This window comes from Rhinatrema bivittatum, chromosome 2 (genome assembly GCF_901001135.1).
Source record: "Rhinatrema bivittatum chromosome 2, aRhiBiv1.1, whole genome shotgun sequence".
In the NCBI taxonomy this organism is placed as follows: Eukaryota; Metazoa; Chordata; class Amphibia; order Gymnophiona; family Rhinatrematidae; genus Rhinatrema; species Rhinatrema bivittatum.
Window position 1 is genome coordinate 715,431,730 of NC_042616.1, and position 27,953 is coordinate 715,459,682.

General features: G+C 42.5%; 1 protein-coding gene across 1 annotated transcript in view; it reads left to right on the forward strand.

The window, feature by feature from the left end:
* POP1 (POP1 homolog, ribonuclease P/MRP subunit) overlaps nucleotides 1-12,525 on the forward strand; it is a 183,830-nt gene extending 171,305 nt beyond the window's left edge. Inside the window, exons 14-16 of the mRNA XM_029591775.1 lie at nucleotides 1,738-1,892; nucleotides 4,552-4,875; nucleotides 9,778-12,525. Of these exons, the coding sequence (XP_029447635.1) occupies nucleotides 1,738-1,892; nucleotides 4,552-4,875; nucleotides 9,778-10,435 (1,137 nt within the window). The 3' untranslated portion in view covers nucleotides 10,436-12,525. The remainder of the gene's footprint in view (nucleotides 1-1,737; nucleotides 1,893-4,551; nucleotides 4,876-9,777) is intronic.
* The last annotated feature ends 15,428 nt before the right edge of the window (nucleotides 12,526-27,953 follow it).

Consider the following 27,953-nt stretch of genomic DNA (forward strand, 5'->3'; position numbering starts at 1 on the left):
AAACTACTTTATTAATAAATGGAGCCCTTCTATAAGACCTTTTCAAAATGGACATATAATAGCTCCTTTGCACAAATCGCTGAATCAGATCTAAGACTTGAACCTAGTAATCCAGGGGTGCCCAACTTCAGCCCTTGAGAGCCACAGACAGGCCAGGTTTTCAGGATATCTACAATGAATATGCATGAGACAGATTTGCATGCACTGCCTCCTTTGTATGCAGATCTGTCTCATGCATATTCTTGAGAATATCCTGAAAACCTGGCCTGTTTGTGCCTCTCAAGAACCGGAGTTGGCCAACTCTGTAGTAATCTGAGACCATTGAAACATATACCATACCATGTGCAATCGGAAAAACTGGTCAGTTGGGATATTCTTTCAACCGCCGTGGATGACAGCTGTCAAATCGAAGAAGGACGTTCCAGTCAGAAGGCTTCCTATAGATTTATGCCATCAGAGGTAACCCATACCCACATATCTAAAAAAGGAATCTGGTAATAATCATATATATATATATATATATATATATAATTTTATTTTATTTATTTAGAGTTTTTATATACCGGCAATCATGAAACATATCTTTCTGGTTTACATAGAACGGGGGTGCAATAAATACATAGAACTTAAAAACATAGAACCAGAACTGAGGTGACAGAAGGTACAGTTACATTTAACAATGGAGGCCAAACTTGGAGAAGGAAAAAGAGAAGAGAGGATAGAAATGGTTAAACAATGTACAATTTAAATGTAGTATACAAAATAAATGTTATATACAAATGGTAAGGTGTTTTGGTAAGGTAAGGTGTATGTATATATATATATATATATATATATATATATGGTAAGGTGTATATATATAAATATATATATATATGGTAATGGTATATATATAATATATGGTAAGGTGTATATATATAAATATATATATATATGGTAATGGTATATATATAATATATGGTAATATATATATAATATATGGTAATGGTATATATATATATATATATATTTGGTAAGGTAAGGTGTGTATATATATAAATATATATATATATATATATATATATATATATATATATGGTAATGGTAAGGTGTATATATATAAATATATATATATATATATATATATATATATATATTTATATTTCATATATATATATATATATATTTATATTTCATATATATATATATATATATATATATGAAAAATGAAGATTAGGGTCACAAGCATTTAAAGTCATAAACTCAAAAATGTCACAGCCCTTCCCTGCATATCAAAAAAAAATATCAATATACTTAAGCCAAACAATGATGTTAGTCCAAACATGGGGTGTATATACATACCAATCCTCAAATTCTGACATATCCAGGCATCAATATTGGGGCCATAATAGCCTCCATCATAGTGCCTTTTAACTGTTGATAGAATATTACTGACTTTTTGGTTACAATGTGTGTGGGATTTGTTAGAATATTTGTTTTATTTTTCATTTGTTTCTGTATTGTCATATTTGCATTATAAAGATATTTTGTAAGATTTCTTTGAACTGATGAAATTTATAATGTGGAAATTTGATGTAAAATAACGTGTACATTTATAGGTTAGATCTTAACACCACATTTACTGAATAAGGCAGATTTTAGAACTACAGAATTCGATACCTAATTATGATGATACCTGAGGAAAATAAGCATGCTTTTATTAGAGCTTTAACTGTGATTTTTCTGATCCTCCTATAGATATACAGAGGCGCACGAGCTGGAGGTTTACAGCAGGGTTTGCAGCACTCGCAGTACATAGGAGTACCTCATATTGTGAGTGATTTCCCAGACTGCCCTGCTGGAATCCAGACTGCCAAGGATTTAGAGAAAGATCTTCTTGAAAAATATAAGAGGTAAAGAGCTAATTCAGTTTTGTGTTTGTATTTTATTTGTGCTGTTTACACACACAAAATACAAAAAAAGAGCAAGAAATTCAACAAAAACCCCCAAGTAACCACACCAATTCAATGGCAGAACCGGCACCATGAGACGGCCCAAGCCTATCATTGGGCTAGAACCACAGATCCTGCATTTTCCTACTTCGCTATGAGCTGAATAAGGCCAAACCTTATTAAAATTCCTAGCGGAAATCGGGGATCTGAAGCCACAATGTTTTTTTTAGTGTGTGAAGCCCTCTGAAACCAGTCGTCAACCTTTGGGTAAAAGACTAGTTTTCAACGCATCAAAAATGCTCTGCAAGCTGAGAAACAACCCTGTTTTTTTTATCTCTGCAAATCCTTAAATCCTGCATAGCCTAGGGTAATTTTTTAGCTTTGAAAAGACTTAAGACCAAAAATAAAATTTTTCATTCAGCAGCAGAAGATACATCCACTCATCCCCGCCAACAAGCTGGGAGTTCCCTCATCTTCATTTTGCACAACTGCTGTGATGCAATGTGTGCCCTTTGTATAAACCTATATTGTTTGACCTGATTCTCTTCTGGACTAAATCTGTGGGCAAAATAGGAACCTAGACATTTTCAGACCAGTGTTTACCTCGAACCCTGTGTCTAGCAATATTGTGAGGTTACAAACGTTTGTAAATATCCATGAACCTGGGCAATCATATGATGGTCTAAGGCTGTTAATATTATAGAGATACGTGGATGGGTTGGCTTATCCTAATAGAATGGGAGTCCTAACCATAGGCCAGTCAGGACAGTGACGAGATATCAAAGCATCGCACCATGTCCTTGAACAAAAACGTGTGTGTGTCTGTGGGTGGATATGTATATAGCTGAGGATCCTGGTCTCTCGAGATGTTTTCTTTCTTTCTTTCTCTCTCTCTCTCAGGGTCCTCAGCTGTATGCATTGAACGTTGTTGCTTAGACTATAAATAACATTAGACACTCTCAGCACTCTATAATGGTGCTCCTTGTCTGAACATGCCGTGGAGCTTAAAAGAATAAGTATAATTTTCTTTTTTTAAGCTAATTTAGCTAATACTTAAAACACAAATTAGTGCCCCTCCTTTTTTCTGATTTTATATATCAATCCTAAAATGCTGAGTGGTTATAGTGAGGCAGATATTCAGTAAAGCTGAGCTCCTACACACACAAATATAGGGCCCTGAATATAGGCTTGCTATTCATTTGCCTAGATTTAGGATAAGCTAGGTTTCTAGTGTTGAAAATCCCTGTGCTAACTCTGCCCCTACTTCTTTTCACTAGGCTCCTAAATTTAGGCATTCAGCCCTAACAAATTTTCAAATGGAACAATTAAGGAAGCCAAAAGTTAGGAGCCTAAACACTTTGAAAATTGGCCCCTGTGTTTTTGGAAAACTTCTATATGACCATGCTCACCCTTGTGAACCTAAATAACCTGGCATATTGCTCTATTCATTTCGGCAGAAGCTTCCACTGTTGCATATGAAGCATGAATACAGCACATGCAGCTAAAGAATGTACGTAGGAGGAGGTTTTTAGACATTGTAATACGGATGCATGTCATTCATATCCCAGAAAAGTAAAGATCTACTAGGACAACAAATTGAGGATACCAGGAAATATCAGTGGGATAAACATGGAGGATCCTGAGCTGCGAAGAAGTGAAGGGAACACTAAAGATCATCTGGGGACTATGGCGTTGTAACCAGAAGTAAATTGGGATCAATGGATGGCCATTACAATCAGAAACATTGCCGGGGAATATGATGCCCTGGGCAAAGGTTGCTGTCTGCGCCCCCCTCCCTTATGGCACTTACCGTCCCTGTTTGGCTGCACGGATCCCATGGCCCACCCCCCACTGGAGCAGGCTGGCCCACTATTGGCACAGAGAGCACGGATGGATAGGCAGCGGGCTAGGCTGCAGTTGGCTCATGAAGCATGCAGGCAAGTCTGGGGGGTGGGGGAAATGTAGCTTGCCCCTCTTGCCGTTAGTTCTCCAGGCGGGAGCCCATTTTCCTCACCCATTTCAACAAACCTGCTATCTGCTGTCATATTTTGCCTTTCAAGGGTTGATACTTTGAAGAATCCAGCTAGTGCTGCTGCTTTAATTGCTGCTCAGCTCTGAAACCTGGGGAGACGTAGGTTAAAATACCATCTCTGCCAAAAATCTAAAATAAGTGCAAAGCATGACTAAAAAGGAGGCAAGAAATAAATCTAAGATAAGATTTGTGTGTTAGAAATCTTCAAATTCTTAGTTAACCAATTTAGACAATATAATTTAAAGCATAAGATCAATGGTTTCATGCTTTCTTGACTATTTTGTGTCTCTGTTTCCTTTTTGCTATTGTAGTTGGGATTCAGTTTGTGCAAGAGCTCTTTGTCTGCTCTGACAATGATTGAGGAAGTCCATTGTTTCATGGAATTTTTTTTCGTGTATAATTGTGTATATTTTGTCTGTTTGTGTTGGACTTCCATGTTTTATATGTTTGGTAATTTTGTATTGTTAATTATTGATTGTTATTTTAACTGCTAACTATATATTTAATGCTAAACCAATGTTAAGTTTTATTCTTGGTTTAATGCTGTGTTATAAGTAGAAAAATACAGCTGTTTTCTATTCATTTTAGACGGCCACCTGCAAAGAGGGCAAACTACGTCAAGCATGGTACCCTGGCACCTTTCTTCAGTCCTTGGGAGCAGCTCACACAGGACTGGGAAGGAAGGTGCAAAGCTCCTATAGCTTCTCATACTGATGCTTTTGAAGACCTCCAGATCTCCAGCGGTCTGAACCTCGATAATGCAGAAGCTGCTTTGGCTGAGATGGGAAGCTCTGAACAATCTGTGGTGGATGTGAAAAAAAGTGCCCTACCATATGATGCAACAGGACCTGTGGGAAAATTCCAGGATGTGTGCACAGAAGTAGTTAAGAGTAGTGCCTTCTGTGTAATCAGGTAGGAGGATGCAAATAACTTCATTAGGGTGGCGTGAAAAGCATGCCAATAATTCTTTTAAGCAATAGTAAAATTTCTTCTGGTTGCTTTTTGATTATTTTAAACTCTAGACACGGTATTGATTCTGCTTGAGGCAAAGCAGAACCCAGTTAACGCCTTGCCATTTAAGTGATGTGATACAAACCTCGTGGAAGCAGTAGAGTGTGCAAGGGCAGGAATTCTACATTCTGTTTAAGAACATAAGAACATAAGAAATTGCCATGCTGGGACAGACCAAGGGTCCATCAAGCCCAGCATCCTGTTTCCAACAGAGGCCAAAAATCAGGCCACAAGAACCTGGCAATTACCCAAACACTAAGAAGAACCCATGCTACTGATGCAATTAATAGCAGTGGCTAATCTATTCCCTAAGTATAATTGATTAATAGCCATTAATGGACTTCTCCTCCAAGAACTTATCCAAACCTTTTTTGAACCCAGCTACACTAACTGCACTAACCACATCCTCTGGCAACAAATTCCAGAGCTTTATTGTGCGTTGAGTGAAAAAGAATTTTCTCCAATTAGTCTTAAATGTGTTACTTGCTAACTTCATGGAATGCCCCCTAGTCCTTCTATTATTCGAAAGTGTAAATAACCGAGTCACATCTACTCGTTCAAGACCTCTCATGATCTTAAAGACCTCTATCATAATCCCTCTCAGCCGTCTCTTCTCCAAGCTGAACAGCCCTAACCTCTTCAGCCTTTCCTCATAGGGGAGCTGTTCCATCCCCTTTATCATTTTGGTTGCCCTTCTCTGTACCTTCTCCATCGCAACTATATCTTTTTTGAGATGCGGCGACCAGAATTGTACACAGTATTCAAGGTGCGGTCTCACCATGGAGCGATACAGAGGCATTATGACATTTTCCGTTCTATTAACCATTCCCTTCCTAATAATTCCTAACATTCTATTTGCTTTTTTGACTGCTGCAGCACACTGAGCCGACGATTTTAAAGTATTATCCACTATGATGCCTAGATCTTTTTCCTGGGTGGTAGCTCCTTATTTCAGAACTTTATTGCATCACCAATAAGGACTTGTAAATGTACATCCTGAGAGCTCCACATCATTTTTTAATATTAGTTTGCTTTCACTTTATTTGGATTTCAGGTTTCCAGTTGCGGATTACAATAGTTATTACCTCTATGCTCAGATATTTCCTCTTAAGCCCTTGTTGGGTTAAAAGGAAATCTCTTAAACAGCACAGCATAAAATTAAAAACAAAATCTTGTCCTTTTGTTTGATGCCTTGTTTGACAGACAAAAGAACATTGAAATAGCAGTGAAAAATTTTGGGAATTTGATATCAACTGCCCTGCATTCCTGTGATGCAATGCAGGTGTCACAGTATCCAGAACTGGATGCAATACCATGGCCTGGCTGCCCCAAACAGACGTTAATTTTGGAGGAACCCAAAAAGTGTACAGAAAAGCAGAAAATACTGCTTTTCTGTACTTCCTAAGACATAATATTGTGGCAATATTAAGTCAGAGGAACTGAAAAATTAAAATATCCCCCCCAAAAAAAGGGTGCCGGTGGTCAGATTAGGAACCGAGACACTCCATTAACAAGCGTCCATTTTCCTAGCCTGTGGCTGTGCACAGGTTAGGAGAACGGATGCTCTAAAATTGATCATCCGTTTCCCTAACTGGCTGACAGCTACTTCTCCCAGGTGCCCGCTGCCAAGGAGGTGCTAGGGACATGCAATTTCCCCTAGCGCCTTCCTTTTTACTGCGGCACTCAATTTAAATATTAAATTGGGCACCCGGGATAGGTGGATCAGTGCGCGTTAAGGGAGCTGGCACTCAATCATGAGCACCCATTTAACGCGCGCCAACATTGCATCGGACTGTTAGAGATGTCGGACACAGGGCGAGAGCAATTATTGATGCAGAAGAGTTTGATACCTTGGAAATTATGAATTGTTAAGTGTAACTGCCTGCTAAGCAAGGAGATACTATTGCATTTGCAGACTATTGTGAAATTGTACAGAGTTCCCCCACTACTGTTGCCCACAGACTTGAAAAATATAGCTGTGTTCTGTTCGTGTTGTCAGAAGATATTAGTCCAGTCTTCTGGCTTTTGCCCCGATGCAGCCTGGCACTCTGTCCTGCATAATGCATTGGGATGTGCTAGGTGGAAACTAGGGCCAAGTCATGGCAAGGAGCAGGCCAGCTCAGGGCTAGTGCTGAGGCCCTTCGGGAATCCAGCTTCTGCTCTTCTGAGCTGGGAGTGCTGTGGAGGCAGCATTCACAGCCCCTTTTCAGAAGAGGACATTTCCATCATGCAACAGTGACAATTCGTTGTTGGAACTCTGAGTGTATATGTACTGGATTTCAGAGGGAGCTGCAATCTATGGCCTCTGAGAACTATTCTTTGATGGTTGGGATAGAGTGGAAGAGGTTAGTTTAAAATTGTGGAAAACCCTGGTACGATGCGAATGAAGGCTCACTGTGCTACAGATCAAGGTGAAGCTATTTCTGGTTGGGCTTGGTAGCCTTGGTGAGCACAAGCAAACTGCTGGGCCTAAGAAAATAAAGAACAGTCCCATGGAGTTAGGCTGGTTACATAGCAGATTTCTCAGCCACAAAGACATCGATAAGATGAGTCAGATATGAAATTCCTATATCTGTTGTGAATCTGGAAAAGTCATTTGGCGAGATGGACTCATTTTAAATCTGTGGTTGCCAAAGATAATCTGACTACTGCCAGAAGGACTGAAAATCTTTAGAACTGCACTCGGTTGAAGGATGTTTGGATGACTGCATCTTTCTAAGATGGAACTATTTAAAAGGTGTTTGGTAGAATGTCTTCGGTTCACAAGGGAGAACTTGCCATCCCTAGTGAAAACAGTTTCCATTCCAACAAAATCTTCTGCGCCCTCGCAAATGCTGTCATTGACACAGGACTGGAATTATTCATCTGCTGAAGAGTTCAGAGTAAAGGAACCTCAGTAATTACATTTGTATCGGATCCTGACAGGAGCCTTGTTATGCGGCTTGCCTTCCAGATTGTTTCTAAGCTTTATAAGAGTTGACGTGAGAATTTTTCCTGGTGTATATCTCGTATGTCGGAAGAGGAGGAAAGATTTCTTAGCTAGGCGAGCTAAGGTTGTTAAATTAGGTGCTACTTTCACCTTGAAATATCCAGCTAAAAGTTATGTTTCCCATAAAAATGTAGACTGTCTTCTGGGATTCTTTGCAGCTGTCTGATTTCCTATCACAATGTATGTAAACCACCTTCTGCAGAATCTCATTCCCTGAGCGGTGTTAATTCAATCTCTTCCGAGAACTGAATTAAATGTGGGCAAGTAGAATCATTGATTGATGGTTCTTCATTCTTTTCTCATAGCTTTGACATGTAGGTTGTGTAGCTGGCCTGCCATCTTTTTTTTTTCTTGTTTTTGTTTTGTTTTTGGCATCTTGCCCCTGCTGAATGCAGATCTCAACTTCGAAAGATATAGGGTTGTATTTTTTGTCTTTGCAATTTGGCTGTATCTTTGCTCTTTGTATGCATGGCTTTGTGAGAGTAATCTGTTTTGTAACATCCATTTGTAAATGTAATAAATATAAAATGTTAAAAAAAAAAAAAAGAACCAGTTACTAAGAGTAAACCCTGGTAGAACATGGGAACTTTTTCCGAAATGGGAGGGGGAGGAATACCTGGAAAAGTAGAACAGCAGCGCCTTATTTATAATATACTTTGAGCTTAAGAAAAATAGGAAGAGAAAAAATAGTGCAGAGGGCATGGGGAAGAAGAAGCCAGGCAGCAAAAACAACTCCCCACCTGTGTTCCTGCTGCAGATAATATAGGGAGGGAGGAGGAGCCGATTGGAAGGAGGAAGGGAGAGGTGAGGAGTTGTGCGAGTGCCCCCCTACTTCCCCAGGGGATAGATGCTGAGGCAGGGTTGCCAAGTTCTGAGAAATCAGATTAATAACTCTTCTGGGATCTCTGATCCTAGTCTTCCCCAGCAATTGAAACTCCAAGGGGTGGCCGCCCCTCCCAGAAGCCATCTGGGTGATTTCAAATGTTATATGTGACCCTTCTCTTAAAAGGTTTGGGGATGTCTGATGTAAAATAAAGAACACTTTCTGCAAGTATCCTCAGCTACCTCCACAGGGGCATTTCCTGCCAAGAAATGCCCCTCCTATCAGTCGTCATTACCTGGATATCCTTTCTGGAAAGTAGTTCTTACTATCATAAGATAATTTGGGGGGTTTGTGTAAGATTTTTCTTGATTTATTTTAAACAGCCAAAGATACAGATGTTGCAGAGTGCAGAGGCCATGAAGCGGGGCAAGTTCTGGGAAGTTTATGGGACCAACAAAACATAGTGAATGGTGCCAAACCAGCAGAAACTGCAGCGGTGCAGGCTGGAAGCAGCCAGAAGTGCAAATATCAAACAAAGGCACTCACAAATCACTAAAGAATTGCTTCAGAGGTACCAGGAAAATGGGGTTTATTCTGAAACTGTTAAAATGATGTATTGCCATGGCCACATGCCAGAATTTGCAGACCACAAACATAGTAAGCCTGATATAATGTTTAAGGTCTGTGAGTTATGGCATGTGGCCATGGCAAAATGTCTTTTTATATGATTTTGGACTAAAAAAAATACTTTTGTGGTGCCTTCATTCCAGTAGTTCTGTGATTTGCAAGAGCCCCGACTTCTTTAGTCACCTAGAATGCATAATAATCTGCTTAAAATGAAAATGGGCATTTTATTTAGGGTATGCAGTGTGTTGTAAGAGTGAACTCTTTCCCCGGGATCCTTTGTTCAGTATGGGCAGTACATGTGTAATCTTTACATGGAAGCCTGTGCGTTAATAGAAGATTATATTCTTTTACATTTTCAATCTAGGAGCAGAAAATCCTTAAGGCAGCTGTCAGCCTGGTGTCGCCCTTCTTCAGGGAGAGCTCGGAGAGGATACCGTGCTTCTCAAGTAATGCAGCCGGGAATGAATGCTGCATCCTCCGCGCTGCTTCTGAGCCACTACCCACGAGCACTGGCCTGGATCAGACTGTCGCTGCTGAGAAAGGGTAGTCCGGAGCTGCACGCAATGATCTGCATTCCGGCAGAGGAGGATTTGCTCCAGCTGAGGAAGGACCAGCTCTACTGTGGCCCTCGGGAGCCCAAGCACAGGGATGTATTCAAGCACAAGGTCCTGAAACTCAAGAAGAGCAAGAAAAGAAAAACTGGCGCGAAGGGTGCGGGGAGCGGTGCGTCTGGTGCCCCGGAAACCTCTGCCGCAAGAGCTGAGCACGCAGACCTGACCCTTGGCTTGTGGTCAGCCCCTCTTCCGGACGTGACGTCTCACTGCTCAAGGGTTCTTTTAGGGTTTGCCGCTCATGGCGACTTCTCCTTAGCCGCAGGATGTGGCGAAGCTTTGGGGTTTGTTAGTTTAACAGGACTTCTGCACATGTTAGCCAGCCAGCCGGCTGATGAGAAGGGGCTTGTTCTGATCCGGAATCCAGCCTCGTTGCAGTACAGATTTGGGAGGCTTACAGTCGATGTCTAAGAATTGTCACGAGTGTAAGCTGTAGAATACAGGCCAAGACTGGAGAAATCTTTTCTGGTGAGGTTCCGAGGTTTAAGGGGCTGGATTTCAGTTTCGGACAAAGTGCAAATAAACTAAAGGCAGGTTGGTTTGTACAGTTATGAAATAGTGTGCCCCGGGATTTAATTTCCTGAATTGCCTGGGAATTTCCAGAGAAAAACAGAGATAAATCAGTGTGGAACTTTTCCGATGCTTAAATTTAATACTCGGGGGCAAAAATCCCACGGTGCTTTTGCATGATTTTTCCGTGGAGGTGGGTTCCCTCCCCCCCCCATCCAGAAGGTGCAGGAAATTTTAAATCCTCAGGCAAAAGTTCAGTATAAAAAATTTTGCACACTTGTATTCCCGCTTTTTTCCCCTTTGGCTCTGCTTTTGCTTAAAATGTCAGTCTGGCCCTTAAAGTTCAGTTTATCTGACAAAAGCTGTTTCCTGCCCAGATGAGGTAAAGCTTTGGATGCTATAGAATGGGAAGAGAATTGAATTTCTTGAAACTAATCTGTCCATTGAACTGGATGATGTTTACATTACAAAAGGGCATGTCCTTAATGAACTGCCTAATGAGCTTTAAATCAATTGTATGCAGCTAGCAATGAAATACAGAACTTTTAGCAGATGAAAGCAAGGAGAGTAGGTCTCTTGAGGGATGAGAATTTATTGCAATAGTTTTTAATTGCAATAAGTGTACAATGTCTGCAGCTCACTGGGAATGGCTGAAGTTTTACTCTATTAGAAAAACTCCGTGGCTCTAATTCTGTATTCGCAGTATGAATCTGACAATGGGACTAATGCAGTTAATTAAATGACAAAATATGATTTCTGGGGACAAATTCTCATCCTGTGGAACTTGATGGTAATACCAGCAGAATTCAGAGGTATTTATTTCCTTACGGGTCCATAACATGAATTGTTCAAAAATAAGCTTGACTATTAAAAGCAATTTATATGTTGTTTTTTTCATTGTAGCTGGAAAAAGCCTGTCTAGCCAACAGTGGGGTTTTTTGCCTTTTACAAGGGGAAAATTATTTGTCATTCATAAATTTAAGAATGTTATAAATGCTAGAGCACAGTAATAAATCCTACACAACAGATGTGAGAGAAAATGATATAATTTGAATTCAGTTAGAAAGAGTGATATGAACTGTAAATTATTTCCCTATTCGTGACAATAGGTATATATATATCCCAAACTGAGAGAGAGATGAAATATCATGTCCTATGCAACAATTCTTGAGCATGCAAACCGAGGGTGTGGGGCTGGTATTTTAAAAGGATACCTCTTCTCTATTCTTCCCCCCCCCCCCCCCCCCCCCGCCTCACCTCCGCTGAAAGACAAGGCGCAAAACTGGGCCACAGAGAGAGCAAGGAACATTTAAATCTTCAGGTTTGATTGACGATTGATTTTCCCAAAATCCTGTAATTCATGGCTTCCCAAACTTGTCTTAGTGACCACTCAGTCTAGTTTTCAGGAGATAAATTAGCACCCAGAAAATATTTATCCTGCATGGTCGTAAATTTCCTGAAAGCATATTCTGGCTTTGGAGTCCCAGAACAGGTTTGATGAGCCCCATCTTCCATCAACCTGAGATGGGGAGCACTGTATGCAGGGCAGTGTATTTTGGGAAGATTGCTCCATGAAAAGTTGTCTTCTAATGTACTGGTTGCTGACTCCTACCAACCCCCACCATGTGTCATACTCCCACTAGCTTTATGCGGATATAGCAATAGGCTGGAGCCAGACACATCTAAACAAAAATCTCTTTCCATTTAAAAATGTTCTTTTTTCTGACCCTGTGCTTCTCTTTGCCTCCCTTTCTAAGGGGAAGGGACGGAGGTGCCCTTTAAATTGTCTGTTTTTCCCTGGCATGTTTTGTTTTGTTTTTTTTAATCTATCCTAATGACTTAATAAAATGCTGGAAAATGAATTAAAATGTTATATGCAAACTGTAGAAGCTGCACAGCATAGTGAGAATGTTTTGTGCTTGAGACTTATTCACAGCCCCATAAGTATTAAATATCATACCATGGCAGTAAAATAAACTAAAGAAACCTAGTCTCTTGTGTCTTTTGTATTAATCTTGAATTACAGAATTAACCCCATTCTAATCCAAGCACTAGTTACATAGGACTAATTTTAATATGAATGCTAGACAACACTGCTTGACTTTGTAGGGCTGCTGGTGGTGGTGTGGTTGCAGCATAATTTTGCATGCCTGTAGGTATAAAACAGCATGGTGTCTTCAGTGTTTACATTTATTTTATTTATTTATTTAAAAACTTTTCTATACCGTCGCTAAGTTATATACCATCGCAACAGTTTACAAATAGGCACATAGACTAAGGTAAGTAAATGTAGGTTATCATACATTCTAACAGGTGCCAATAAAGTTCGGTTATAATTTCATAAATAAAATCATTATTTGAGTAATGTTGGTCAAGTCCAGGTATATTATTGAGTTACTATCTCTTTGAGATATTACTTCTTAAATGTAGGATTGAGTAAATTCATTCTCATCTGCATTACCCTGTACTTTCATTCTCTACCCTCCACACTCGTTAGTGAAGGCTTTTTTTAAAGAGCCATGTTTTTAGATTTTTCTTAAAAGTTTTGAGATTACTCTGTAATCTGAGTTCGGGGGGCATCGTGTTCCATAGTGTCTGTGCTTGACATGAGAATCACAAATAGGGTCACCCTGTGACTTAAGAAGCCTGCCTCACCTCCCTGTAGTTTTGCCAACTCTATCCTCAACCAGTTCTTAGTGTCCAAGATAACCAAAATAAGCCCAGTCCTTATGTAAATATATGCAAAACTGCACTATAAATATTCATGGTGGATATCCTGAAAGCCAGATTTAGTTGAGATTCCAGATGTCCAAGTTTGAGAAATCCTGCTGAGAAATATCAAAAATAATTTGAGGCACTGGTAGGTTTTGAAAAACAATCTGTTTCAGGATGATAAGTGGCCTTTGTTGACCTGTTACAGGTAACAAAATCTAAAGATGTTTTGATGATCAAGTTGTCGCAGTTACGACATCCATCTCCTAATAGATTGATTCCATGCGTCCGTTATCAGGGCTGGAGAAATCTGGGAACCAGGTCACCTGAGTGCCTATAATTTTTTTACCTTGGCATCTAAATTCAGAAAAGCAAAAAATAAAGGAAAAGATCTAAAATATAAACAAAAAAGCAAAATAAAATAAAACCAAACAATATAACCAGCAAAGCAGCAATAGCAAAGTGTAACAAAGGAAAAAAGAAACATCACCCATCCTTATAAAACAAATCAAGAAATATAAAATCATCAGCAGTAAAACTGTACTAACAAAAAGAACATATTTCGAAACAGCTGATGAGTGGAATATCCAATAATTAAACACTCATATAAAACATTTCCAGATACCAGCAAAATATTTCAAAATAGCAGACACAAAGACCCAGTAATGAAAAATAATAAGGATACAAAAATTTTTTTGCTCTGCATACCTGGGAACGTTTGATATCCAGGTGTCCTGAGATTGTTCTGAATTAGCAGGAGGTGGGGTGGTTTGCTTGGAACTTTCTCCTCTCTGTCACATACCAGCGCTCTCTCTCACACTGGCTCTCAATGACACACCTATACACACATGCTCTCAGTACTCACATATACACATGTTTTTTCTCTTTCACTTATATAGGCTCTTAATTACACATTTACACACATGCTATCTTTTCACGCTTACACACACAGGCTTTCAATCACATAAATACATGCTGTCTTTTTCTCTCACACACAGACTCTCATTCACATGCTTACAAACATGTCCTCTCTCTCTCTCATTTAAACACAGGCTCTCAATCACATACATGCTCCATCACCTAAACCAGCTCTCAATCACACACAGACACACATGATCTCTCTCTTACTTATACACACAGGCTCTTAATCATACATACACATGATTTCTCTCACACACAAAGGATCTCAATCATACACACATACTCTTTCACACAAACAGGTTTTCAATCACAAACTTACACATACAGGTTCCCAATGGTAAACTTACATTCATGCTCTCTCTCTCACAGGCAGGCTCTCAATCACAGACATACGATCTTTCACATGTACAGGCTCTCAATCATTCACATACATGCTATCTCTCACTCTCACTCACACACACACACCCGCGGCCCGGAAGAGGAAGTGGAGAGCATCGGGTGCGTGCGCGGCAAGAAGAGGCCACGGTAGTGAGCTCGGCATGTGCCCGAAGAAAAGAAGACTGCAGCGCGGCTCGGAGGAAAATGAAGAGCTTCAACCGCGGCCGATGGGACTCCGCCTCCGCGAGGGCTGACAATAAAGGAGGTTAGCGTTAAGAGGACGCTGCTGCTGCCGCGAGTTCCCGGGGTGGGGGAGAGAGAGAGTGAATGAGCGAGCAAACACACATGCTTGCTCGCTCATTCACTCTCTCTCTCCCCCACCCCGGGAACTCGCGGCAGCAGCAGCAGCCTCCTCCCAACGCTAACCTCTTCATTTTCAGCCCTCGCGGAGTCCCATCGGCCGCGGTTGAACCTCTTCATTTTCCTCCGAGCCGCGCTGCAGTCTTCTTTTCTTTGGGCCGATGCCGAGCGCACTAGCGTGGCCTCTTCTTGCCGCGCACGCACCCGATACTCTCCACTTCCTCTTCCGGGCCGCGGATGGGGGGGGGGCGGGAAGAAGAGAGCACGCCGGTGCCGCTGACTCCAGCTGTCCTGCCGCGTTCCGCCCGGGCTGACAGCATTTTAAGCCCGGGTGGAGGAGGACCGGGGAGCAGCTGGGTCAGCGGGAAAGTGTGGCGACACTTGTCTGCGAGCCAGATGCAGCCCTCAAAAGAGCCATATCTGGCTCGCGAGCCATGGGTTCCCGACCCCTGGGTTAGAGGATGGAAATGAAGAAATGGCATAACCTGTAATAACTTTAGCTGTAATGCTTCTGCATTGGAGTAAGCTGCACATACGGTAGCAGCTGTTATAACCTTAAACAGTAGATGTGGTGAAACAGTCATTTGATTATAAATGGAATTTGACATTTTAAAACTCCTTTTACAGGACAGCAGGTGGCAGTGTTCCTCAGTCAAAAGCTGCTGCTGAAGGGGTTAATCTCAGCAGACCCAACTGATGTCACTGTTGCTATCTAAAGAGAGTGCCAGAAACTGAGAAAGTGACAACAGGAACTGAGAGCAAGAGACATACAGGGTGGGGTTGGACTGCAAAATTACTAGAATTGTCACTGTTAACCAAGATAACTCAGAACTAAGCACTGCTCTAAGTTTAATAGGAAGTAAATGATACTATGCAATCCCTTTTTCTTTTTCTCTGCTTGCTGCAATGCAGATTTGTGTTTTTTTTTGTTCACTGAGCCTCCTTTTTAATAATAAACTTATTAGTTTATTTCCACTATGCTTGAGGTTGGTTTGAAATCCAAGGTAAGTGCGAAGCTTGGGTGATCCTGGTATTGTGCATGTGTGGTCTGTGAGCACTTCTAGCTTTGTGGGTAGGGTAATTGTCCAAAAGCAAATGGAACCCCAGTTGGTGAGTGGGTGGGTGGTTACCAGGGGACAGACTTGTGCACAGGTGCAGGCGAGGCCTATACAATACCTGTTGGGATCCCAGGGAGGCCACAGGCTCAAGCCTTGATGGGTGTTAAGGGAAGTGCAAATATATTGTGACAGGCATGGGGGGTAACCTGCATTGGGTTACATTTTGCTGAGCAGATTGGATAGACCATCTGCCATCATTTACTATGTTACTGTGGTTAATTATGCACTTGCATGTGTGTATAGTGTGTTTTTCTGGGTGGGGAAGGAATGTGCTAGAATGGCATATCCCTCACCACTGCAGCTGTAGGCCCATCCTTTTCCTTACCATGCAGATCTTGACCGCCTACCCAGGCTGATCCCAGCTCATTGTGAAGCAGCCAGAGGGAGGTGCAGAAAGGCCAGTAATGAGGCCACTAGTGGTGCTATTACTTACAGGTCGATACAGTAAGGCCGCGGTAGAAACAGTGCGGCAGTGTCAGGCGCACCCTTCCTCCCCGCACGCACAGTTCTCTTCACTTAGTCCCCGATACTCTCTTCTAATTGCATGCAAATGCATGCCGCGGCTTTAAAGTGTTAGGGAAGGGTTATGCCCGCGTAACCCATTTTACTGTATAGGCGCTTAATACAGCGCCTATACAGTAACCTGGGTGCGCTGGTACCTGTCATTTCAAATGACATTTGAAATGACAGGCACCAGGAAGTGTAAAAAAAAACCAAAAAACCAAAAATATGTAAAAACCTGAGTGTTATATAAAAAAAAAAATTTTTAAATACCTGTCACTTTCATGCGGTCATCCAGGCAGCGGCGTGGGTCCAGGCGGGCGGCGGCGGTGGGAGCCGGGTGTTCGATCGAGGCCGCGGGCGGGTAGGCGCGTGTTCGATTGGGCGGGCGCGGCAGCGGGATCCGGGGGGCGGGTGGGCTCGTGTTCAAATGAGGCCGGGTCGCACAGGCGCGCATTAATTCAGGCGGAGGGAGCCGGGTGGTCGTGCATTCATCCAGGCAGAGGGAACCGTGGGCCGTTTTCGCCACCGGTTCCCTCTGCCTGGATGAATGGCCGTGCGAAATCGGGAGGAAGGGAGAAGGGACTGCCGTAGCAGGCCCGAGCCTTTCTACTTTTTCGTTTTTTGTTTTTTTTTGCTTCGGGAGGAGGGGACCGGACGGGCTGCAGGAGACCGGACTGGGGCTACACCGGAGACCGGACGGGCTGGACCGGAGACCGGACGGGACCAGGGCGGGTAAGCAATGTTTTTTACACTACACTAACTCCTACTAGGGGGAGGCGGTAAACTAACACGTTAAGGCCGCGGCAAAACAGCGGGTTACTGAGGAGATAGTATTAGCGCCCGTTACAGTATCGGAGGGGAATAGCTAATTCCTTCATTATACAGCTTTTTTGTTCATTTACATGCTGGGTGCGGAAAAGGTTATGCGTCTGTTTTAGGAAGCGCTAGGGACGCGTGAAACTGGAGACTGTATCGCTGAATCGCCTTACTCATCTGTATTGTGCGCTCCCAGCACGTTACAGACGGGCAATCTTTAACTGCACGTTACTGTATCGACCTGTTTGTGAGTATGGAGATATAATGTATTGCCAGTTTTGCCCTAACAATGGCCTCATAAGAAAAAGCTAGCATGTGGTTTGGCATTTTGAAAGCTGCAACAAAAGTCTACATTCCCTTTGTTATCGGCTTATATATAATTACACAAATTCTGCATAGACGAGATTGTGTGAGTCTCTTAAGACCAGCTACACAGTCTAGGCCTGGATTTGGATATAGGCAACTGCCTAGGGGACCAGATTTTGAAAGCACAAAAAAGGAGCATGCCTTTGCTTGCTTCAGGGCCATGGACAGGCAGAGCTTCAAAGGGATACTACCATGGCACTATGCCTATGGATACCTAAATCTTAAATCTGGCCCAGACACTATGGATTGCTGTTCTTGTTACCCTGAACGTATTTGCATGACAATATAAATAACAGAATTCCATATGATTGATTATACAAGGATATAATGGATTTTTTAGTGCCTCTAGGATAGTGTTGAACATGTAATTTTTATTTTCAGGATTTTGATTTCTATTATCAATTTCTTGACATCAGGCTATTAACAAGAGGCAGCGTCCTATAGTAATGTTTAGATAAAAACATAATTGGAGCAACATCAAACCTATAACATCTTTTCAATAAAGGACGAGGACCTCTGACAGCAGAACTAATTCTAATTTTGTGTCTGAATGCACATGAATGCTGGTGTGTCTGATTAACACACAAGCTTTTTTGGACAGAAAAAGAATTAGAATTTTAGGAAGATATAAAATGCTGCATTTCTTGTAGTTTCACACTCAAGCCATATTTAAATGGGAGAGTTTGGAGTCATGCCCCACGAGGAGGTGCTGCCAGGGGTTGACTTTAGTTTGAATCTAACCTAGTCATGGAGCTTTGAACTTCCTCTATCACATTTTGCTTAATTTAATATTTGTGGTATTTTATCCATTTGGGCTCACTTTGTTTAGCCCTAGTGGTTCCCTTGGACCTGGATTACCTATGCATAATTCAGCTGCTTCATGCACAGGTAAATTCATAATTAAGGCTTTAATTAGCTGATTTTCCAGCTCTTTTCCCAGTTCCTTTGTTTTTTCTCCAGGTTCATCAAGTGGTCAGTTTGAAGACTGCCAGTAGGTTCTTTGACAGGGCCCTGATAAGTCCTGCTCTTGGATTGGCCCTAGAGCCATAAAAAGAGGGCCCCTACTGCTCTGGCTGTGTAGATTCACACAGTACCAATTATCCTGGTGTTTCTCTTGGCCTCTTTTGGCTTTAGCTAGGCTGTAAGGGCCTATAAATCTGTCCATTTTGACAGGGCTGGTGCAAGAGCATTAGGCGCCCTAGGAGAGCCTTCTACCTTGCATCCCCCCAGTCCAGGCCCCTGGCTCTGGCCCCAACCTCATTCACTCAGACAGGCCCCCTCTCTTACACCCACTTAGGTTCCTTGTCTCATTCACACACTCCCTTACACAGACTCCCTCCCTCTCTCTCACTAACATCATTGCTCTCTCGTACACACACAGGTGCCACTTGTGGCCTGCCAAGACTCTGCTGCTCTCCGCTGCGAGCAGGATGGGTGCTGCTAGTGGCTCCACATGACTGCTCTTTGCCTCCCGCTAATGGCTGGTACCCTAGGCGACCGCCTAGTTAGCCTTTTGGGATGCGCCAACCCTGCATTTTGGTCACATACACAGTAACTGTGTACAGTGACCAAAATGCAGTTGGTGCATCCCAAAAGGCTACAGTTGGCAGCAGATAGTCAAACAGACAATGTCCATTTTTACTCACATCAGAGAGTCCATCTTAGCTGCTTGTCCTGTTAACAAGAATTGGGATATTCCCTACAAAGAAAGAAAGCCAGACACTTGCATAACAAGACACTTGCCGAAAAAGATTTTGTTGCATTGATGAGCAGCTATTTGGAAACTAGAGATTTCAGGTGGAAAGAAATCCTGCTCTGGATTAGTGTATTGGACATTTTAATGGAGTCTTTATGTGAATTCTGAAAGTAAAGAGAACTAGGAATGGAGATAGCCAGATCAGAATTTTTTCAAGTATGACAACATCAAAATTCCTTTTTAATCTGCATTTTGCATCCTAGGTGGATTCATCATTTCCCAAGGAGCATTTTTGTAGTAGTGAGAGCCAGTTTGAGTATATTACACTTTCTTTAGATATTTTTGTTGAACAGATGCTCTAGCCAGCTTGGCAAGTTCATCATATATCTACCAAGGCCTCTGTACATTATTTCTCTTGTTTCCTATGTCATAATCTCTGCAGCTTCTCAACCATAAACCATCTTATAGAAACAACGAGAAATGAGATCAAATAAAGACCACAAGGTCTTTATTTGATCACATCACATCCTCAGAACTAAAAAAATATAATCTGTGCTTATCCCAGGCTTTCTTTGGCCTCTACCACTTCCAATGAAAGGCTGTTCTTTGCATCCACCACCATTTCTCCTAAGAAATACTCCCGTCGTCGTTCCTGAATCTAACCTCTTTGAACTGCATATCACAATCCCTTGTTCTAGAAATCCCTTTCCTTTAATGCCTACTTCTCGTGTATTAATACCTTTTGAGATACTGAATGTCTCTAATATCTTCTTTCTCCCTTCTCTTTTCTAGAGCAGGGGCTCTCGATCCTTTCTGCAGAGACTGGCCAGTCTGGTTTTCAGGATCTCCACAATTAACCCCTGGGTTGAGGTCCCCATTGAGGAGACCACAGGCTTAAGATATCCTATGCTAAAGCCCCTCTCTGAGTTCCAAAATTCCCTGTCAGGAGGAGAGATTTCTCTCCAAGGCCCTGAGCATTAAGATAATCTTTGCTTACAGAAGTTATAATCATACTGGAAAGACTAAAGAGGTTAGGACTAAAGAGGTTAGGACTTTTCAGCTTGGAGAAGAGACGACTGAGGGGGGATATGATAGAGGTGTTTAAAATCATGAGAGGTCTAGAACGGGTAGATGTGAATCGGTTATTTACTCTTTCGGATAGTAGAAGGACTAGGGGACACTCCATGAAGTTAGCATGGGGCACATTTAAAACTAATCGGAGAAAGTTCTTTTTTACTCAACGCACAATTAAACTCTGGAATTTGTTGCCAGAGAATGTGGTTCGTGCAGTTAGTATAGCTGTGTTTAAAAAAGGATTGGATAAGTTCTTGGAGGAGAAGTCCATTACCTGCTATTAAGTTCACTTAGAGAATAGCCACTGCCATTAGCAATGGTTACATGGAATAGACTTAGTTTTTGGGTACTTGCCAGGTTCTCATGGCCTGGATTGGCCACTGTTGGAAACAGGATGCTGGGCTTGATGGACCCTTGGTCTGACCCAGTATGGCATTTTCTTATGTTCTTATGTTCAAAGGGATAAACTAGTATTACATAGTTTAGCTGACATTTAAATCAGATAAAATTAGGTCCAAGTTCATGTAAAGAGAGCAGAATATATTTCAACTTGAGATGGATATTAACTTTGATCATAGTAGCATAAAATATATAATGGTTTTATATATAGTAGATATTGTCTTTGTTTGTGGTTTAACAGAGTACATCATTCTTATTAAAAGGATTATGAAAACACCTGTCTAGCCTAAATTTAACTTGCACTTCTCAACACATTGCCAATTAACTCCCCCATTGTAAAGCAGTAATTTAGCCAGTTTATCTTACGCTGATGAGTTCATGAAGATCTATTGGGGATGGACTCAGGCTCTCTAACTCTCCGCTGTAGTCAGGTTGTTCTTCTGGAGAATCAGGGTCCTGTCTTAGCACTGAGGGTAGCCAGCTGGACTTCCAGCAGGCAAATGACAGGTTAATGCCACCATCTCAGGGCAGTAGTGGACCTGGTGCTTACAGAAACTCTGTAAGTTATGAAATCAGGGGCATAGGAGCAAAGATTAGCTTAGTCTGCAAAAAGTTGTGCCAGAATGAGTTCAACAAGTACTCTAAAGTTAATGGAGCAGGGCTGGGCTGAGCAGCGTTCATTCTTGAAGCTTAGACTTCACCTTCATTAAAAGTCTCAGGGTGTGAGATCTGTGTGATGTGTGTGGAGGTGGAGTAAAATCCTGAATCTATAAGTCCAAAGTATTTTTCTTAATCGGGACTTCATGCATATGATCCAAAAGTCTGCATTGCTTGGAGATTACCACAATCCACTGGCATAGAATTGGAGGACTTCTAATATGATTTCTTAGTTACTACTTAATTATATTTTTTCTCATGGGGCTGATGGGATGAGCTGGAAGAAATCTGATGGACAATGCTAGGCATCATAACTGGATACAAAATTTATCAAGGCCACAGCTTAGCAAGTCTTTGTCCAGCAGTATCAGCTAAATTGTAAGTTGAAGACAGATTGCTCGATATGGAGAGCAATAGCAGCAGCTTCTCCTCTGTGTAGTTCTCGCATTAAAACTACAGAGACCATCATGTGGTTTGAATTCCACCTTGTGATGCTCAGACCTGCACATAGTTTGGTTTAGTTCCACACTCCTTTTTTAGAATGACTGGCTTATCCGTGCAGGTCCTCCCTTTTCAAATCATAAGACCATAAGAAATTGACATATTGGGTCTAGCATCCTGTTTCCAACAGTGGCCAATCCAGGTTACAGGTACCTGGCAAGTACCCAAACAGATTCCTTGCTTCTAATGCTGGTAATAAGCAATGACTATTCCCTAAGTCAACTTGACTGATATCAGTTTATGGACTTCTTATGTCCAAACCTTTTTAAATTCAGCTAAGCTAACTGCCATAACCAGATTCTCTGACAACGAATGCCAGAGTTTTATTGTGCATTGAGTGAATTTTCTCTGATTTGTTTTAAACATGCTACTTGCTAACTTCATAGAGTACCCCCAGTCCTTCTATTATCTGAAAGAGTAAACAACCGATAACACATTTATCCATTCTAGTCCTCACAAGATTTTGTAGACCTCCATCATATCCCCCTCTCAGCTGTCTCTTCTCCAACTGAACCATCCTAACCTCTTTAACCTTTCCTCATAAGGGAGTTGTTCCATCCCCTTTATCATTTTGGTTGTCATTCTCTGTACCTTCTGCAGTGACTCTATATCTTTTTTGAGATACGACGACCAGAATTGAACAGAGTACTCAAGGTGCGATCTCTCCATGAAGCAATACAGAGGCATTACGACATTCTCCATTTTATTCATCATTCCCTTCCTAATAATTCCTAACATTGTTTGCTTTCTTGACTACCATAGCACATTGAGCTGATTATTTCAATGCATTGTCCACAATGATGCCTAGACCTTTTTTGTGGGTGGTAACTCCTAACATGAAACCAGACATTGTGTAACTACAACATGGATTATGTTTCCTTATATGCATTACCTTGCACTTGTTCACATTAAATTTCATCTGCCATCAGGAAGTGTGTTAGTTATTACATATTGTAAAGGTTCTTGCATGGGGTATAGTGGGTTTTGTAATTGTGATGAGAATCCACGGGTGGACACGATGGTATCTCTGTTTTCTTGGTGTTGTATTGGGTGGGAGTCTGTTGGTGTTGATGGTTGAGTGTGTCTGAGTAGGCTCTGGTGAAAAGTCATGTTTTTAACTCTTTTTTTTTTTTTAAAGGTTTTGGTGTTTCGTTGTGTTCTTAAATTGGTTGGTAATGAGTTCCATAATGCAGGGCTGGCGATGGATATAGCTCTCTCACGGGTTATGATCAGATGAGTGGTTCTTATGTTAGGGATTTTGAGGAGGCCTTTATTCATTCAGCAAAGGTTCCTTTTTGGAGCGTGTTGTTCGATGTGTTTGCTTAGCCAGTAGTTTTGCTGTCCTGTAATTATTTTGTGGAGGATTGTTAAAACTTTGTAGTCTATTATTCTGTATTTAATTGAGAGCCAGTGTAAAGAGATGAGGGTTGGAGTAATATGCTCGTGTTTCTTTGTTCCTGTTAGAATTCTGGCGGCTGCATTCTGTAGTATTTGGAGCGGACGAATCACCTCACTTGTCATTCCCCTTTCCAGATCATTTATAAATAATATTAAAAAGTACAGATCCACTGTTTATCTCTCCACTGAGAAAACTGACCATTTAATTCTTCTCTCTGTTTCTTGTCTTTTAATTAGCTTGCCATTCATAAAAGTACATTGCCTCCTATCCCATGACCAGGCCTATAGCAGTACTTCTCAAGCCAATCCTAGAATACCCTCTACGTTGTCTGGTTTTCAGGATATCCACAATGAATATTCCTGGGAGAGATTTATATCCACCTCCTTCATTGCATGCATATCTATCTCATGCATATTCATTGTGCTTATCCTGAAAAGCAGACTGGCTAGGACAGAAGTAGGCCACTCTGGTCCTTTCGTGCCACAAGCAGGTATGGTTTCAGGATATCTGGAATGAATACGCATAAAGATATTTTTGCACACTGCCTACTTGGATTGAAATATATATCATGCATATTCGTAGTGGATATCATGAAAACCAGACCTGTTTATGGCACTCAAGGACCTGCTAGGCTAGGGGGTTCTCTAGCGTGGATCAAACGCGCGCCCGCTCCCGCCGCCACCTGGATCAAACGCGCGCCCACCCGCCCGCCGGCTCCCGCCGCTGCCTGGATCAAACGCGCGCCCGCCAGCCCCCGCCGCCGCCTGGATCAAACGTGCGCCCACCCGCCCGCTCCCCGCCGCCGCCTGGATCAAACGTGCGCCCACCCGCCCGCCGGCTCCCGCCGCCGCTTGGATCAAACGCCCACCCGCCCGCCGGCTCCCGCTGCCGCTTGGATCAAACGGGCACCCACCCGCCCGCCGGCTCCTGGATCAAACGGGCGCCCACCCGCCCGCCGGCTCCCGCCGCCGCCTGGATCAAACGGGCGCCCACCCGCCCGCTCCCGCCGCCACCTGGATGAACGGGCGCCCACCCGCCCGCCGGCTCCCGCCGCCGCTTGGATCAAACGCCCACCCGCCCGCCGGCTCCCGCTGCCGCTTGGATCAAACGGGCACCCACCCGCCCGCCGGCTCCTGGATCAAACGGGCGCCCACCCGCCCGCTCCCGCCGCCGCCTGGATGAACGGGCGCCCACCCGCCCGCCGGCTCCCGCCGCCGCCTCGATGGCCGCACGCCCGCCCGTCCGCCCGTGTGGAGATGGGGGATTCGGAAAGTGACAAGGTATTTATATATATATATAAATATATATATATAAACACTTTATTCCCTTTTGTTTTAATTTTCGCCCTGCACCTTGCTTCGGGAGGGGGGGAACCATCCACTTCCTGGTGCCTGTCATTTCAAATGTCATTTGGGTACCAGCGCACCCAGGATACTGTATAGGTGCTGTATTAAGCGCCTATACAGTAAAATGGGTTGCGCGGGCCTAACCTTCGCCTAACGCTTCGCAGACGCGGCTTGCATTTGCAAGTAATTTACATAGAGTATCGAGCGCTAGGTGAAGAGAACTGTGCGTGCGGGGAACGAGGGTCCGCCCAGCACTGCCGCACTCTTTCTACCGCGGCCTTAGAGTATCGACCTGATGGTTCTGAAAGGACAGCAAATGTAGGCTCCAGCCATGTCGAAGTCAGAGCAGAAGGGATTCTGCTCCTGTTATTGCAGAGGATGAAGGACTCACAGAGAAAAAAACAGACAACCACAGGGAGGGTGCACTGAAAAAGTTGCAGATGTAACCTTTGAATCAGCCGGGTCTACAGAGAAGGGAAAAAGGAAGTGACATCAGCACAGATCTCCAGTAATATAAATCACTCTGGAAAAGCCAGAACAAAAGTAATGAAACCAGTGCCAGCCTAGATGTGAGCAAGCATTGAGAAATGCCTTCATATAATTTTTATTTCAAAACAAAGCTTTAAAAAAGTTTTAGAAGATAAAGTTGGATGGTGTTTCACAGGAAGCAGATGGAGCCAATACAAATCTATGGGAGACGAAGGAACTGCACCATTCAGCTGGCACCACAAGCTTCCACATGTCAGTAGTTCCCCTGTGACAGGCTAATTTGCATGGACGTTGACGTTAGCTGCAAGAAAGCTTGTGCTTATTTTTTTTGTGAAAAGGTGTAGAAGATTCAAGGGGCTGTACACTGACTGTGTTTCCTAAGAGTTTAGAACTGTGTTTAAAAAAAGTTCTACCGGCATGATATTAATTGTCAGACTTCTGCCATCTTAAGGAGGTTATAAAGGAGTTCAGTACGAAGAGTTTAAGGATATATTAGCACCATGTAAGGAACTATTTTCTGTTTTGTGACCTTATCCAGGGCATTATTGTGCAGAAGCAGGAGCTTAAAGCTGGAGCTCTGCATTGGACTCAGGGAAAAAGGAGAAAACCTTGTTTGTTTGAGGCAGAAATAGTGGGAACAGAGAGAAAATCTATCATTGTTAAAGCCTGAGCAAGTCAAAAAGTGGAGGAGATAGTAAAAATAAGAAAATCCACTGTCAAGGCCACTAGGTTGTTCCTGGTAGGTGACCAAAGAGAAGAGGACCAGAGCCACAAAACCAGAAGTGCTTCGCTCTCAATCAGTGCCACAAGCACCTATCTGGAGCATCAGCGACAACACACCCTGTATCATATAGCTAAGTTTGCACTCTCACAACAGCCTAGGTCTGGCCAGACACTAGTGACATTCACTCAAAAACAAAATAAATACATAATAGAATTACAGGAAGAAAATTATACTTACATAAGAGAAAATGTTCAAAGCTACTGCAAGTTAGAGAACAGTACAAAGCATCAATTTCAGAGAATGCATTGGTGTTAAGTAAAATACAGTACAAAGAACAAGAGTGGACAATATGACTTGCCTGAATAACTGTTTTGAAAGCATCATGCTTCTTTTGAGAGAGACCTAGAAGAAAATGCTAATAATCATAGTGACTTACTAAGTAAAGCTTGTTCTGATAATTGTTCTGATATCGCAATTGCAAAAGATTGAAAGTAAATTGCATTTACTATTGGTACACAATAACTGTTGAACCTGCCTAATTTATCCTGGTTCAGGAAGCCTGAAACCCAAAGGAATTTTTCCTGAAATTTCCAGAAAAATTTGTTTTTGGGGTTAGTGCACAGCTGTGGTGCCTACCATAAATCCCTGCAAAACAGATACTTGGAACCCATATAGTATTAGGCCTATTGTGTGATGTGTGTTGGGTGTGAGCTTGACCCTCTGAAAGCTATGAATACAGTAATACACTTCCTATCAGGAAAATGCCTCACCTCAGTTATACATGCAGAACATTAACAGACCCCTACCAAATACAGAATAGAGCAATCATAAAGTAGAAATACAAATGCACAGACAAAAACTGAACTGGAAACTGCAAGAAGCCACTCTGCCATACAACAATGACAAAAAAGAACCATTACCATTCTTCAAACATCAAACTATAAAATCAAGAAATAAAATAAATACATAATCATCATACTAAAAACAAAACTGATGAATAAAAGATCAAATAATTTAAAACTCATATGCAAGTTTTTTAAATGTCCCAAACACCAATAAAATATTTCAAAACAGCAGGCACATCAAAAATAAAACTAAAAAGGATTTTAAAAAAAATTCACATGCTCTATACCTGGGAACTTTGATTTGCAGTCACCCTGAGATTGTCGTGGATTAGTGGAAGTGGGATGGACAAACTTTCTCCTCTTTCTTACACCCCCACCCCCACCCCCACATCAAAGGCAGCCTCTCATTCACTCACGCATACATGCAGACCAGGAAGTCAGGGTCTACAGGTCATTCCTTCTCCACTGCTGCTGCCTGTACTTTCTTCTTTGTGGAGAGCAGCCATTTTGCAGTTCGTCTTCATGTGCTGGTCCTGAGTTAATTCAACACTGCGGTGCTAGAACGTCCTGTATTCTCATCTCATGCATCGCGAGATGAGAATACAGAAAGTGCTAGCACCGCGAGTGTTTGAATACTGTGGGACCAGCACATGATGAGGAGTTGCCGGATGGGCTGCTGCTTCTGCTGTGGCCTCCTGCTTCTTCTGCTGCCAGTGGGGTTGAGTCCATCTGTGGCACCATGGGTCTCCTGCTTCTTCTGCCGCCGGTGGACCTGATCCCACTGGTGGCACCACGAGACTCTACTTCTTCTGCCGCTGATGGTATCAGGTCCACCTTGTAGGGCAGCCCTGTGCAATAGCAAGGTTTGTACACCTGGTGGTGCCGGGCCTGTGGGAAAGATACAGCAGAGAGACTGAGAGTTGGTGCCCACTCCTGTGAGCCTAAGGCCCCAGAGCTTAAATCCTGCTCCTCATCAGAAAGAACCCCGGCTCCTTGGGGCAAGTAGACTATTTTAGTATGAAAAAAGAGAGAGTTGAGAAAGTCACTCTGGTTACAACTGTGTACCTCTGCATTCAGGAAGCTCGCCAAAATGTGAGTTACACAGGTATAAGAG